The sequence below is a fragment of the Delphinapterus leucas genome, chromosome 5, assembly GCF_059928025.1.
Source record: "Delphinapterus leucas isolate spDelLeu-1000000601 "Yukka" chromosome 5, BTC_Dleu_Yukka2, whole genome shotgun sequence".
Classification (NCBI taxonomy): Eukaryota; Metazoa; Chordata; class Mammalia; order Artiodactyla; family Monodontidae; genus Delphinapterus; species Delphinapterus leucas.
The window spans coordinates 364,412-380,125 of NC_143133.1; the positions used below are offsets into that span (position 1 = coordinate 364,412).

General features: G+C 49.9%; 1 protein-coding gene across 8 annotated transcripts in view; it reads left to right on the forward strand.

Annotated features, from left to right (window-relative positions):
* PCGF3 (polycomb group ring finger 3) overlaps positions 1–15,714 on the forward strand; it is a 54,871-nt gene that overhangs the window by 26,537 nt on the left and 12,620 nt on the right. For 7 of the 8 annotated variants that reach the window (XM_089911362.1, XM_089911364.1, XM_089911363.1 and 4 more), the window contains 3 exons: positions 4,542–4,652; positions 5,512–5,600; positions 14,071–14,208. In XM_089911362.1, the coding sequence (XP_089767488.1) occupies positions 4,542–4,652; positions 5,512–5,600; positions 14,071–14,208 (338 nt within the window). The remainder of the gene's footprint in view (positions 1–4,541; positions 4,653–5,511; positions 5,601–14,070; positions 14,209–15,714) is intronic. The other variant, XM_089911366.1, reaches the window with a different exon arrangement.

Here is a 15,714-nt window from a genome sequence, read left to right on the forward strand (position 1 = left end):
ACAAGTCCAAGAGTTGAGACCTGCCCGGGGGCTGGTCTCACAGTGGGCCTCGCGATGCTGTGAGGTTCGTCTCCAGGAACTCGACCAGGTTCCCCCAGCAGGGGAGGGGAAAGAAGTGCCCCAAGCCCCGGGTACGTCTGAAGAAGACCTGACCTCCGGGGACCCGGTTAACCACAACCTTGCCTGCTGGGCTATTATCGGAGCAAAACTGGCCTGGGGGCAGGAAAGACCCAACTTCAGCCACCTTGTCCCGCCCGAGTGGGGAGGAAAACCTGAGAAGCACGAGCGAGGTTCACAGTCCAAAGGCTCAAGCTCACCGAGGACAACCGTGGTCAAGGCTGTGGGGTGTCCTGTCCCCGCCACCCACCACCACAGCACTGAGGCCTATTCACAGCAGTGCCTTTTACCCAGTGTCATGTCCAGCTAACAAGAAAAAAATGACGAGTCATGCTAAAAGGCAAAAAACAGAATCTGAAGAGATGGAACACGCATCAGAACCAGACATGGCAGGGATGTTGGAATTATCAGACCGGGACTTAAGACAACTGTGGTCAACGTGCTGAGGGCTCTAATGGATAAAGTAGACAGCATGCAGGACATAAGGGGAATGTGAGCAGAGAGGTGGAAATCCTAAGGAAGAACCGAAAAGAAACGCCAGAGATCAGAGCCCTGCAGCAGAAATGAAGGTTGCCTCTGATGGGCTGATTAGAGTGGACACGGCTGAGGAAGGAACCTCTGAGCAAAAGGACATCTCGACAGAGTCCCTGAAAACCCAAAAGCAAAGGGAAAAGGCTGAAAGAACAGAACATCTAAGGCCTGTGGGGCGAAGGTGTAACATAATGGGGAATCCAGAAGGAGAAGAGAGGGAAGAACAGAAGAAATACTGAAACATTTTAACTGAGAATTTCCCCAAATCAATGTCAGACACCAAACCACAGATCCAGGAAGCCCAGAGAACACCCAGCAGGATAAATGCCAGAGTAATTACACCTGGGCATGTCGGTTTCAACGTACAGAAAGTCAAAGATAAAGAAAAAAGTCCCGAAAGGAGCTGGAGGGGAGGGGTACACTTTACCTACAGGGGAACTGAGATAAGAATTACATCTGACCTCTCCTTAGAAACCTTGCGAGCAAAGAGTGAAGCGAGATATTTACAGCATTGAGAGAAAAACCAGCAGCCCAGGATTCTGTACCCTGAGAAATTATCCTCCAGAAGTGAGGAGAAATAAAGACTTTCTCAGACAAAGAGAAATTGGGAGAATTTGTTGCCAGTAAACCTGCCTTCTAGAGATGTTGTTAAAAGAAGTTCTTTAGAAAGAAGGAAAATGATAAAGGTCGGAAACTCAGATCTACTAAGGAAAGGAAGAGCATCAAAGAAGAAATAAGTGAAGGTAAAATAAAGACGCTTAATTTTCTTATTCTTCATTTATCTAATAGATAACAGTTTGTTCAAAATAATAATGGCAGCAGTGCACCCGATATGTATGCCTGTGTACATATTGTATTGAATATATATCTATTTCAGTTTCCTCAATAAAAATTCTGTTCTCTCTTCTGTTGCGTAAGTACTGACGAAATGTCTCAGTTTTGATGTCCAGCTTACAGAGCCCCAGATGTTCACTGTGTGTGCTTCACAGCAGCGTCTGCCAGCCCCGGGCTAGAACTCTGTGATGTGGGACCCGTCCTGTTCCTGACCCCGGGGAGGCGCTCAGTCTCCGACCCGCAGGCCTGAAGTCGGCTGCAGGCTCCTGCGTGCCCTTCATCAGGCACGGCTGCTGTTTGTCAGGGGTGGGTGTTGGATTCCGTCAGATGATGCTCCTGCATCTGTTGTGATGAGCCCGAGGTTTGTGGTGCAGTGGAGTACATGTGCCCAGGGTGGTGTTACTTTCTGTAAGCCTTTCCTCCCTCCCCTGACCTCACAGCATCCTAGTCTTACCGTCATCACTTTCACCCCAAAATGAGGTCGTATTCTGTCTGTAATGTTCTCATAACAGTTTGTTGCAGAGCTGCCCCGCATCCATAAATATGATCTGCGTCATCTTTTCTGTTGGCTGCAAAGTATCCACTGAGTAAATGGCCCACTCTCTTACCCCAGCGTAGCACATAAGTTAGATTTATCTTGCGTGTCAGCTGTCAGTAGTGGACGATAGTGGTATCTCCAATGTGGTGTTGAGAAGGGTTCTGCGGCTCTGTGGCCCTGTCTGGAAATGTCTTCTGGGACAGAATGAGTCTGGCGGGGAGTCAACTCTTCTTTTTTTTTTTTTTATAAATTTCATTTTATTTATTTAATTTTTGGCTGCATTGGGTCTTCGCTGCTGCGTGCGGGCTTTCTCTAGTTGTGGCGCACGGGGGCTACTCTTCGTTGCGGTGCGCGGGCTTCTCATCGCAGTGGCTTCTCTTGTTGTGGAGCACGGGCTCTAGGCGTGCGGGCTTCAGTAGTTGTGGCACTCGGGCTCCGTAGTTGTGGCTTGCGAGCTCTAGAGTGCAGGCTCAGTAGTTGTGGTGCACGGGCTTAATTGCTCCGCGGCATGTGGGATCCTCCCGGACCAGGGCTCGAACCCAGTCCCCTGCATTAGCAGGCGGATTCTTAACCACTGCGCCACCAGCGAAGCCCCGGGAGTCAGCTCTTCTGATTGGCCCAGCCCACGTTGTCAGACACTTACCATTTAGGTTGTTTTTGATACTTCACTGTTGCAAATAAGGTTTTATCTTCTTATGCCCTTACCCGGTTATTTCCTTGGGATACATCACTAGCAGTAGGGACTTTTGGGTCAGCAGTTAAGTTTTAAAATATTTTTTATATATATGCTGAGGTACTTTCCTGAAAAGTTATCCCAGTTGACATTTCTACACCTGTGTATATCTGACATTGAGTATTGTTATTTTTCAATCCTTTTTCATTCTTATAGGTGAAAATTAAAGAAATGGAAATTAAAATCAGGTACAGGCAGACCTCGGAAATACCACAGGTTCGGTTTCAGACCGTCACAGTAAAGCGAATGTTGCAATAAAGTGAATCACACAGATCATACACAAGTGCATATAAAAAACTTACGTTTACACTATACTGCGGTCTATTAAATGTGCGATAGCATTATGCCTAAAAAGCAGTATACATCTTTTAATTAAAAATACAAAACAAAACAATTAAAATAGTAACATCAAAGATCACTGATCACAGAGACCATAACAAATAAAACAATAATGGAAAAGTTTGAAGTACTTCGAGAATTACCAAAACGGGACCCAAAGTGAGCAGACGCTGTTGGAAAAAGGTGCCGACAGACTCGCTTGACGCGGGGCGGCCACAGACCCTCACTGCGTTCCAAGTGCAGTGTCTGCCCGTGTGTGAAGCGGCATCCTGTCCACCTGTCAGGTGAGGAGTCCCTCTTCGCGTTGATCAGGGGGGCTGTTACCTGCAGACCCTGCCCTCCCTGAAGGACAGATAGGAACAGGCTCCCACCAGCAGCAGTGCGTTTCAGGGCTTCATTCCTCTGCCGGCATTTATGTGACTGTTTAAGGGAAACGTTTCCTTTCAAGCTGATCCCAGACTTCACAGACTCGTGGTTTCGCCGTCTTTGGTTCCAACGCCCCGGCTCTGGGCTGGCCTGTGCTCAGTGCAGTTCTGAGAGGCCTCCCTCTTTCCGTCCGGGTCCGCTGCCTCACACTTTTATTTTTTCCTGCACAATCAGGTATTTTGGAGTGTCTGTGTGGGTCCAGGAAGCGACCAAGGCATGTTCCTGGCCCTTGCGGAGCTCGTGGTGTTTAGGCGAGACAAACGTGCAGGCGAAAAGTGCCACCGAGCTTTCCTTGGTCACCTGCACATAAATATTTTTCACAGCATGACCTATACGTTATTGGTTTGAGCAGCTTGGGTTTAAATTTCCTTTGCTACCTCCCGTGTGGCCCTGGGCGGTGACTGTTGCTTCGCTACGTGCATGTGAACTGTACGTCAGTAGCCACCTTGTGTCTCGGAGTCGGCCCTTCCCAGGAACGTGCGAGGGTGCAGCCTGGACCAGCTGTCCTCTCGCCGCCCGGCCCAGTCCCCACTCAGTGGTTGGAGGCCGACGGCCAGGGCAGGAGGCCGCGTGGTGCCCGTCGCCCCCGTTCAGTAGGGACCCTTCCCCTGTGGTGGGCGGCTCCGTGCCTCCAGGACTCAGCGAGCTGTGACCGCCAGCCACAGACGCCAGGGAGTACTGGTTCCCCCCCGTCGGGCACTCCTAGGGGCGGCCACAGCAGCGGTGGGGACGGCAGCCCTGCCTGGGAGGGGCCTGCGGGGCTGTGAACGCGCATCCAGAGAACCGGCAGCACCTCCACTTGGGGGGCTCAGGCCCCGACCCGGGACGCGCCCCACGGCCCACAGCTGGTAGCTGCTCCAAAATTTGAGGGGGCACAGTCCAAAGTTGTTATTTTCTCACGAGTAGAAGCCTTCAGACTTTTAATCCAAATCTTCAGTTTTCTTCATGTGATACTTGTGAGCAGAATTTTAATGTGATCCGTTGCCTACTTAAGATTAAGGATTATATATTAATTTTTAATAGCGGAAATGAGAAAACAGAGGGAATTCTACCACAAATTAGGCCTGGAAGTGCCTGGAGACATCAAGGGGGAGACCTGTTCTGCAAAACAGCACCTAGATTCCCATCGAAATGGTGAGTGAGCTGGGTTTTATTTGCTAGACCTTTTGCTAAGAGCCCCTTGTGTCCCTCCACTCCCCACACAGGTCCTTGACAGAGGTGTGGGCAGTCGTCAGTGTCACTTAGGTGGTGCTGAGAAATGGGGTCTCCGACCGAGGGGTTACGTGGTGGGCCAGTGAGAGGAAGCCTGAGGGGGTACCCGAAGGTGCCTGGAGGTGGGGTGTGGAGGGAGCACGGGCATGCAGACAGCGGGCCTCCCAGGGCTCTTCTCCTGGCTTTGTCTGTTTTCTCATAGAATGGCCAAACTCCACTTTGGCTATGACGTAAAATTAATGGTGCTTTAGAATCTGTACGTATCATAACAACTTATTTGAATCTTTGACACCATGGACCACACAGATTCCGAAACCCCTTTAGTCCGCCGTGTGCTTTTCTAACAGTGTGAGCAGCAGGGAGAGGCTCGGCTGTCGGCCTGGGAAGCGGGGGCTGCAGACTGTGCGAGCTCGGGGCCCCCGGGGAGGCGAGGCCAAGAGGCAGCTAGGGAGCCAGGAATCCCGCCTTTCCCTAAGTGGGGTCTTAACATTTAAAGCCATGCCGGAACAGTGAGAGTTCGGGGATGGCTCGCTGCCTGGCGTAGTTGAGGCGCGAGGCGTCGGTGCTGCTGGGCTGGTGGGGCGCCTCTGCCCGGACACGTGCCACTGGCCCCGAGGGCGCAGCGCGTAAAGCACCGTGGTGAGCAGCGCTCCCCCAGTTCTCACGTGTGCAAACTCTTAATACAGTGGGTTTTTATAGCGTTCAAGTGTACGGTAGAGTTAAAAAACAACGGTTTAACACTTTAGATTCATGACCCAGTATTTTCTGTTTTTGCTAAAAGGAGAAACCAAAGCGGATGACAGTTCGAACAAAGAAGCGGCAGAAGAGAAGCAGGAGGAGGACGGCGACTACCACAGGAGCGACGAGCAGGTGGGCGCTGCCTCGGCCCCCGCCCTCCCAGGGGCGCTTCTCCTTTAACAAAGAAGGAGGCCGAGGGCGACAGACAGTACAGACGTTAAAACGTCAGCAACTTTCTTAGTTTTTCCTTCCAATTCCTTCCTTTACTTACCTTTCTTTCCTTTTTTTTGGCCGTGCCGCGTGGCTTGTGGGATCTTAGTTCCCCGACCAGGCCAGGGATCGAACCAGGGCCTTCGGCAGGGAGAGCACCAAATCCTAACCACTGGACTACCAGGGAATTCCCATTCCCTTCTTTTTTTAATTGCCAAAGTAATGCATACTCACTGTGGAACATTTTAGGTATAAAAAGTTTAAAGTTCGGCCTCCACCCGCCGTGGGTATCTTCAGCTCCCCCCCGACCCCAACCCCGGGTTGTCCTGTGGAGAATGTGGGACAGGCATCTTCCATGCATAATAAGGTGAGAATGTAACCTTGAGGGCGCTATTCATATGTCACTTACTACATTATCAGATTAAAAAAGGAAAACTAAATCATCACAGTGATTCTACAAAAGAGTTTGATAAAATCCCATATCCATGTCTATGGATCTTTTTATTAGGGTACCTTGACTCGACAGCTACAGCAGTCGTCACACTTCATGATGGAACAGAGTTGTCTCATGAGTGTCAGAACAAGAAAATGTCCCTTCTCAGCTGTCACTCAGCATGAGTTGGGGGATCCAGCCCAAATAGTTAGGAGACGGGAGAACGTGAGCTGGGCGCACCGTGGCTCTCAGATTACACGTCTTGTGACGTGGCACCTCGGACAGCGCAGGGAAACTGCTCGTTCGGGTGATGGGGCCAGTGTGTCATAGTCAGACGCTGTGGGCGGCCTTGTTCCCATAACTAATAAAAACGCTGAGGCCGCCTAACGAGAAATGTGTGAGGTTGAAACAAAGACACGCTCTTCTGTGGGAGAACGTAAGAGAAAACCGAATGGTTGGATGTTTCTGGATGGAAGGTTGGTGTTGAGATGTGAGTTCTCCCCAAATTAATCTCCGTGGTTGTGACTTTAACCGTTTATTATAAATAGGAATTTAACCAGTGGCTTCTGAGCCTCATCTGGGAGAGGAAAAGCTCGGGAATAGCCACGAAAACTTAGGGGCATTGGCTGTATCAGGGTATATATGTAGCATAGCTACCCACACACATACTTACACAGACGGACACCTCGGGAGACACTGCGGTTCGGTGCCAGACCACTATATAAAGCAAGTTGTGAATTTTGGGCGTTTCCCAGTGCATATAAAGGTTACGTTTCCACTGTGCAGTAGTATGTTTAGTGTGTAGTCTCGTCATGTCTAAAAAACAGCGCACATTGCTTAATTAAAATTGGTCATCATCTGGCAACACAGGGCTGCCACAAATCTTCAATAAAGCAAGGTCTGCTTATATCCACCTTTCTATGTATACGTACATATTCTAATCAGTGCGTATATATTTAATAAGTAAAACGTGAGGATGTGTACACTTACATTTATTAAAGACATAATTAAATAGTGTGGTTTAGGTATAAGAATGGAATAACGGAACCTTAATTTTCCAGTTTATATGCTTGTGTTGCTAAAACATTTCCACAAGCATCACAGGAGTAGAAGCGCGTCTGTGTGGAATGCTGGGTGTGCTCAGATGCGTTTCACGTGAATGGAGAGAAGAATAAACATTGGGGTGAAGGGCGCCCCTCTGGGGCCCGCGTGTCCCCTCTTCTGGGCTCTGCTGGGTTACCTCTTGTTGGACTTGGAGGCCCCGCCGGGATCTGGGGTCGGAGCTGCCGGCCCGGCCCCTCCAGGCACAGGGTGGGCCCTCTCGCTTAACCCCTGCTCCGTCAGCGTTCAATCTCCAGTGTGCGTGTTTATCGTTACTAATATTTCCCTTTTCTTTTTTACCCCAAACGTGCTGAAGATTTGTCTATTTCATCGGTTGCTTTCAAGAGCCAGCAGCCTGCCCGGGGGGTGGGCCCCGCTGCACCCCTGTGGGGCGAGAGTCAGTGCCAGGCTGAGCGCCGCGCACCTGGTCTGTCACTGCTCTGAGCCGCGTGCTCTCACCAGATGGCTTCCAGTAACCGGGACGTTCGTTTCCTCAGACGTTCCCCTTCCTCAGGAGCGCACTGGTTCCCCCGTTCGGAACTTGGCAGGATCCCTGTCCCGGGGAGGTCAGGGCTTTGGGAGCCCGTCCCTGCTATCATCCTGTGTCTGGCGTCCCACCTTCTCCTCCCACTCGGGGACCCTGCTCTCCACGCTGCCTCCTGGGACCCTGAGCCCCCGGGCTTCAACTTCAGACCCCTTCACAGCTGTTCTTCCCTTTTTCAAATAAGTTGTTCTGTTGTTACTTTAGTTCCAGGCCGCTCCTCCCGAGAGCCTGCCCCCTCCATCCTCCAGGGCAGCTGCAGGCCCGCCGGGCAGGGCCAGCTCCGTCTCCCTCAGCCTGCGCCGGGGGTGGGCTGCTGTTGATTACACAGGCGGTTTCGAGCGTGGGGTTGGCCCCCCACCTGCTGCCGTCCCCCCGCCTCCTCTCCGGCATCGGGACCCTGGCGGCCTATCTGCTCCTGGCTGTCCTGGGCCTGTTCCTTGCAGGACACTCTGTCCTTCCGGTGGCTTCGTCCACGGCGGGGCTCAAAGGGTCCGTGCTTGGGAGTCTGTTCAGCCGCCTGTTCGGCAGTGTCCCTGCCGCCCGCACCGTGGCTCCCTTGGGAATCAGGTGTCCTGCCGCCGGCAGGGGGGCGCTCGGTCGGTTGGCACCTGGCCTGCCTTTCCCCAGGACGCGCCACGTGCTGCCCGTGAGGACCCCCGCCCTGTGGGGCTGAGGCGCCCTGGGGTCGGGGCGCTCGGAGCCACGGGGCGGGGACGCACCAGGGGCTCCAGGCGTGGGGCGCGGGAGGAGGGGAGAGGGTGGGCCGGGCCTGGAGCAGGGCCTGCCAGGCGGGGAAGGGCCCGGAGCGTGGGCAGCGCGCGGTACAGGGCGTCAAGCGCTCAGCCCAGGAAGGGTTAGAAAGCAGCCGCGGGACTTGCTGGGCTCTCCAGAGACTGTTTACCGAGCGGGTATCCCAGCTGGGTGGTATGATGTAGCCACAAACCACAGAGCCCAGAGAACAGGTGTCTTTGTGCAGCTCCCTTTCCTCAGGTAAAATTATACTTTTGAGTTTTTTTGAGGTGCGTCATGTAGCTGCTTCCTGTAGGTGCCGTGTGACACGGAACAGCTGTAGGACCGGCAGTGTGTCCCGTGTCGCGTGCATAGCACACGCCACGGGGTGAGGATTTCACTGTTTTCTGTCTGATGCTCTGATTATTGCAGCCCTCACGGACTCCTGGGTGCTGGCCCCAGCCTCCCCGGGCACGTCCTCCACGCGCTGCCCATCCCAGACTCCCTGGGTTCCGCGGGTCGTTTCCTTTCCATCTCCAGCTCCCGGGGAGCGGGGTGTGGCTCTCTCAGTTCCTTTACATGCAGATCGCTTTCTGTGTTCGTGGACCTGTGTGTTGGGTCTTTTGACATTTTCTCAGTCATTTTGCAGGAATTGGCCTACACCTTTTTCATAGGCATTTGTTTAGTTTTGGTATCAAGGTAGTAAGTCTCAGAGCTGGGGATAGGCTCTCTTTTCCCATTTTTATTCTCTAGGAGAGTTTGTATGAGATTAAGAGCATCAGTTTTGTTGACTGTTTTGGTTAAACTTCCTGTATAAAGCCATCAGATCTTGGTTAATTCTTTTGGAGAGGAGTAGGAAGATTTTTAACTATCAATACAAATTAAATTTCCTTAATGATTTCAGTCCTACTCAAATCCTCTGTTTCTTTTTTAGTTCATTTGATCAGTTATATATTTTCTAGGGAACTTTCTGTTTGCGCTTAGGTTTTCAGCGCTTGGGGCATGGAGCGGCCCCTAGAATTCTGCGCTTGTCTTCGGGTCTTGCCGCCTGTGCGCCTGTTCCTCCGCCTCTCTTCCTGACATCGCAGCATGCCTCTCGCTTTCTGGTTGTCGTTGCCAGAGGCTGAACCGCTTTCTTTTCCGCCAGTCGCTCCTTCCTTCTGCTCTTTCTACGTTCCCTCTTGTACTTTCTCTTAATTTCTTGAGTTGAATTTTCATATAGTTTCCATTATACTGTTTGGTTCTAAATATTTTGAAATGTTCATTGTGATTTCTTTTTGACCCACTACTTATTTTTTAAAGTATGCATTGAAAATTTTGAAAATCAGACCTTACTAAAAAGCTACAGTAATCAAGGCGTTTGTTTTAGGTGTTAAGGTAGACTTTTAAGTCAATGGAACCAATTCTGGAGTCTAGAAATAAGCCCTTAGATTTAGGGTCATTTGGTTTTCAGCACAGGTATCACGGCCCTTCACTGGGGAAAGGATAGTGTCTTCTTCGAGTGGTGCTGGGACAGTTGGACGGACATCCACGTGCAGAAAGGTTCATTTGTGCCTTGCCTCACACCACATACGAAAGTTAACTCAAAATATAAGAGCTAGGGCTTCCCTGGTGGCACAGTGGTTAGGAATCTGCCTGCCAATGCAGGACACACGGGTTCGAGCCCTAGTCCGGGAGAATCCCAGATGCCACAGAGCAGCTGGGCCCGTGCGCCACGACTACTGAGCCTGCGCTCTAGAGCCTGCGAGCCACAGCTGCTGAGGCCCTGTGCCATGGCTGCTGAAGCCCACGCGCCTGGAGCCCATGCTCTGCAACAGGGGAAGCCGCCGCAATGAGAAGCCCGCGCACTGCAGCAAGGACCCAATGCAGCCAAAGATGAAATAAATAAAATAAATAAATTGATTAAAAAATATATATAAGAGCTGAAAGTTGAAAACCTTTATAGGAAAACATGAGAGAAACTGTTTAGGGCCTTGGGTTAGGCCTGCAGTTCTCAGATCCAAAACCAAGAACACAACTCAGGAAATAAAATTGATAAACTGACTTCATGAAATTAAGAACTGCTGCTCGTGGGACTTGCCTGGCGGTCCAGTGGTTAGGACTCCACACTTCCACTGCAGGGGGTGTGGGTTTGATCCCTGATCGGGGAGCTAACATCCTGCGTGCCGCATGGTGGGGCCAGAAAATAAGACAAACATAAAGCAAGCAGCACTTTGAGAAAAGAAAGAAAAGAACTGCTGCTCTTTGGGACCTCCCTGCTGGTCCGACGGATCGGACTCTGCTCTCTCACTGCCGAGGGCCCATGTTCAGTCCCTGGTCAGGGGCCTAACGACAGTGCAGCCAAAAAAAAAAAAAAATTGCTGCTCTTCAAAGGACTCTATTAAGAAAATTTTAAAAGGCCACAGACTGCGAGAAAATACTGGCAAATCACGTTTCTGAAAAGGACTTGTATCTATAATATATAACTCTTAAACTAATAAGAAGATAAACAATCCAATTAAGAAATTGGGAAAAGATTTCAGTAGACGTTTCACCAAAGAAGAATTACAAATGGTTAATAGTCACGTGAAATGATGTTCAACAACTTTAGTCATTAGGGAAATGCCGATTAAAACCATAATGAAGTAGCATTTTACACTCACCAGGATGGCTACAATCAAAAATACAGCCACTGACAGGCGTTGACGGGGATGTTGACAAATGGGAACTGGTCAGCGGTGCAAGGTGCTGCCGTGCACCTGAGTCTCACACCGCTTTACTGTGCGAGAGAAGTCCGACGGGAAGACTGCGTCTTGTATGATCCCATCTATAGCCCGTCCAGGAGAGGCCGGTCCACAGACAGGCCAAGGGGCGGCCGCCTGGGGTGGGGCGGGGTTGACCACCAAGGCTCCAAGAGTCTTTATGAGCTGATGGGACTGACCTCAGACTGGATGGTGGTGATGGCTGCCCACCTCTCTAAATTTACTAAAAATTCCTGAATGGTATACTTAAAACAGATACATGTACGTTATACTGCAGTGAAGCAGTTAAAAAGTTACAAACATGCTTTATCTTGGTGCGTTTAAATAGGTAATACATTCATACAGTCCAGAGGTTAACATTGTGTGAAAGGTTTAAACATGTTACCGTCCTGAGTTCCTCCACGTAGGTCATACTCCGTGGTCACCCCTGCGTTCACACAAACTGAGCCTCCTCGTCGGGTGACACGCCCGTAGTTGGGGAGCCTGTGCCCTCTCTACCTGGTCAGCACCTCTGACGGGCACGAGGCCTCTCCGGCTGGGGTACAGGAGTGCAGCCGGCGGCCCTGCCCGTGCCCACGCGGCTACCGGTGCTGGGTTGAGGGTTCTGTGTGCGGCTGGTTCCTGCCGGGGTCTTGGGCCTGTTGCTTTGGCCCTGGACACAGACTCCCATCTGGCCCGTGTGCCTGAGGCCGGCAGAATTCAGCATCCCTGACAGAGACTCTGAAACCCCCACTGCGTTGGGGACTTCTACTTCTCATCATTCTTAAGTTTGCTACTAGGTGCATTCAGCTTTAGAAATGCTTCCCATCCTTAGGGAGTTTTTTCTTATTAAGAAATCTGTTTTATGTAATAACACAACTCTGTCTGTTTTATTTTTGCCTGGTATTTGCCTGGTATTTCAGTTTTTTTAACATCTTTCTTAAATGTGACACTTTCTACAGCAGAGAGCTGGGGGTTTTTTAAAAATCGAATCAAAATTTATTTAACTGGCAAGTTATTTTACATTTACCACGATTGCTAGTAAAGTTGGGTTTATTTCTGCTTTAGTTTGTGCTTTCCATTTGTATTTTTTGTGCCCCCTCCCTTGAGTCCCTTCTGTAGAATTAATAAATTTTATTTAATCTCTTTTTTGCCTCTGATTAGCAGGCTATATGTCCTATTTTTATTATTTTAGTGCTAATGAAATTCTAAAATGAATGCATTTTTTAAAAGTCCAGAATTAACATGAGTCTCTTTCTGTCCCTCCTAAACAACACCAGAGCTTGCCTGCTGCCTGGGCACCTCCTAAACCCCAGCCAGTCCATCCACTTCAGGCTTTTTCTTCCTGAGCTACATCTTCTCCTACTTACGTTCTGTTTCCGTTTGCAGATGACTTTATTCATTTCCACCCTGAATGATAATTTTGCTCTTCCTTCCTGTCGGCTCAGGGTCTGGGCTCAGTGGCCTGAGCGCCAGCCCTGCCTGTGGGCCCACCTCTGTGGCTGCCCTGGGCCTTGGCCCCCTGTGTTCTGAGGGGTCGCCATGTCTGTCTGGGTGCAGGTTTCCTCTTACATCCTTTGTGTTGGGTTCTTTTGCTTCCTGAATTTGAGGACTTATGTCTTTGATTGTTTGGGGGGATCCTTAGTCATTATTTCTCAAATTTTGCCTTTCCCTTATTTTCCCTTCTTTCCTCTGGAACTCTTGTGATGTGTTTGTTAGACTCTTTGATCTGTCTGCACGTCTCTTACCTTTCTTTTGTTTTCTTGTTTTAATTGATATCTTTGTCTCTATACTTCTTTTGGATAATTTGCTCAAATTGATCTTTCAGAAAATTGATCTGCCTTCAGCTGAGACTCATCTGTGATTTGACCATCCATTGAATTTTTAATTTACGTGAATAGGTTTTTTATTTTTAGAAGTTACATTTGGCTATCTTTTATACCTGCCTGTTCTTTATCCTTAGTGTGTTATGTTTTTAGTTCCTTCTTTCATGCCTCTAGTAGTTTTAGACATACATGCTTCAGTTAATTCCTTTGTTAATTCTTTGGTCTGAGTTTTGGGGGTCTGCTTGTGCCATTTTTTGTGGCTGTTGCTGGAGAATTACTTGCCTGTGAGTGAGGAGAGGTGAGGTATCTAAGGTGGGACTTGCTCACCTGTGGCCAGGGCTGTCCCTCCTCAGCACATTCCCTTCTGCGTCTGCCAGGCACCACCTGATCCGAGAGCCACTTTTCCTTAGTTTGTTGCCTTGAAGTTCCTGCCGCACACCTAGTACTCTAATCCCACTGAACGCGATCTTCCAGGATAGAGCTGTGAGCTTCAGACTTTGTGCCTTTGCTCAGAGTGCGCTGTTCTCTAGTGAGTTTGCTGTCTTCTTCAACCTCCTTTGGAGACCTTCCTCGATGAAGGGTCCGTGGTGCCTGCCGTGTGTGTGGCGTGTCTTTCCTTGTCATTCTGCAGAGCACTTAGCACAGCCTCTGGGGAGATGCGTGTGTGTCCCACCGGCCAGAAGCTTTTAGAACAGGATTCCAGTCTTTGTCGGTTTAACTCTGAGGCCAGCACATACTGCCACAATAAATAAATAATTCTCGGGTTTACTTTAAAGTACTATGCTAATAAGACAGAATAAATAGTGTTAGATTTTTATTTCACAAAATGGCAAATAGTAAACAGATTTTTAAGACAGTGTAAAAAGATTAAAGTGAAATTCTTTTTCTACGGTGTTTAGGTCAAAACAGATTTATGATTTCAAAAAAGTCAGCGTTCTTAGATTTAATGGAATCAGTAGATATCTAAGAACGCCTCCAGTGAGTAACCCAGTAGGGTCCCCCTTGATGAGCCTGCCCAGCTGTGTCCTTTCTCTTGAAGGTGAGCATCTGTCTGGAATGCAACAGCAGCAAACTGCGGGGCTTGAAACGGAAATGGATCCGCTGCTCAGCCCAGGCCACAGTCCTGCACCTAAAGAAGTTCATTGCCAAAAAACTCAACCTCTCGTCTTTCAACGAGGTAAATAGAAGCTATAACGAGTCACTTCTTATTTGTAAAAGTGATACTTCTGAAGTTCTTCAGGTTTGTTTGCTTTTTACAGTCCTGTTTGGACATTTTCAATCAGAAAAAAAAGTCTGAATTTGTTTTGCCTACCCCCAGATAGTGTGATAGTAAATAGCGGTGAAGACAGTGGAGGCCCAGAGCCCACAAACACAGGAAGCCACTGTTGAGAGAAGAGGAAATGCCAAGGGGGCTGCAACAAGATATGTTAAATGTTTTCTTTTTTTTTAAAATTAATTAATTAATTTGTTTATTTTTGGCCGTGTTGGGTCTTCGTTGCGGCGCACGGGCTTCTCACCGCGGTGGCTTCTCTTGTTGCGGAACACGGGCTCTAGGCGCGTAGGCTTCAGTAGTTGTGGCGCACAGGCTTAGTTGCTCTGCGGCATGTGGGATCTTCCCGGACCAGGGCTCGAACCCGTGTTTCCTGCATTGGCAGGCGGATTCTTAACCACTGCGCCACTAGGGAAGCCCAGGATATGTTAAATATTTTCACCACAAAGAGAAGTTCTGTTCTTCAGTTTCGCAAACAGATGGATGGGTGGATGGGGATGGATAGGACGGGTGGGTAGATAGAGAAGATACTTCCCAGTTCCGATAAATGCTGAGAATAAAGTAAAACGTGTCCCCTAGTGGTGCAGAGCAGGGCGGTGCACAGAGGGGTGAGAGCACATCAGCTTAGGGGTCGTTGGGGAGCCCTCCCGAGGGCGTTCACTTGTGCTCAGACATAAACTGCCAGCAGGAGCTGGCTGTGTGCCAGCAGGTGTCAAGAGGAGGCACTGCGGGGCCTTAAGCCGGGGCTTGTGATGAGGACGGCCCTGAGGCTGTGAGGCAAGCGGGCTGCTGGGGTTCCGAGACGGAAGCAGGAGTGACCAGCTGAGGGCAGTCTGTGGCAGAAGTCCAGGAGAGACAGGCCAGGGTAGTGCGGTAAGGACGGAGAAACGAGGCCGACTTCTGAGCTGGGCTGTAGAGAGCAGTGGGTAGGACGTGGCCCCGCAAAGGCACGTGTCCACAGCCAGCCCCGCAACCTGTAAGCGTGGCCTTTGCCAGGAGAAGGGTGTTTTCAGATACACTGAAGTTAAGGATCTTGAGATAATCCTGGATTATCTGGGCTGCCCCTAAATTCAGTGACATGTGCCCTCAAAAAAGTGAGGCAGAGGGAAATTTGAGACACGCACAGAGGAGAAGATGGTGTGAGGACAGAGACGAGAGGTTGGGGTGATGCGGCCACGAGCCAGTGGATGCCTGGAGCCCCCAGAAGCTGGAAGAGGCAGGAAGGATCTTCCCCTGGAGCCTCCAGACTGAGCACAGCCCAGCTGGCACCTTGATTTTGAACTTCTGGCCTCCACATCTGTGAGAAAATAAGTACCTGTTGTTTTAGGCCACCAGGTTTGTGGTACGTTGTCATACCTGCCATGGGAAACCAAAACATTTCAATACCAGGAAGTGGAGTGCTGCTGTAACAAA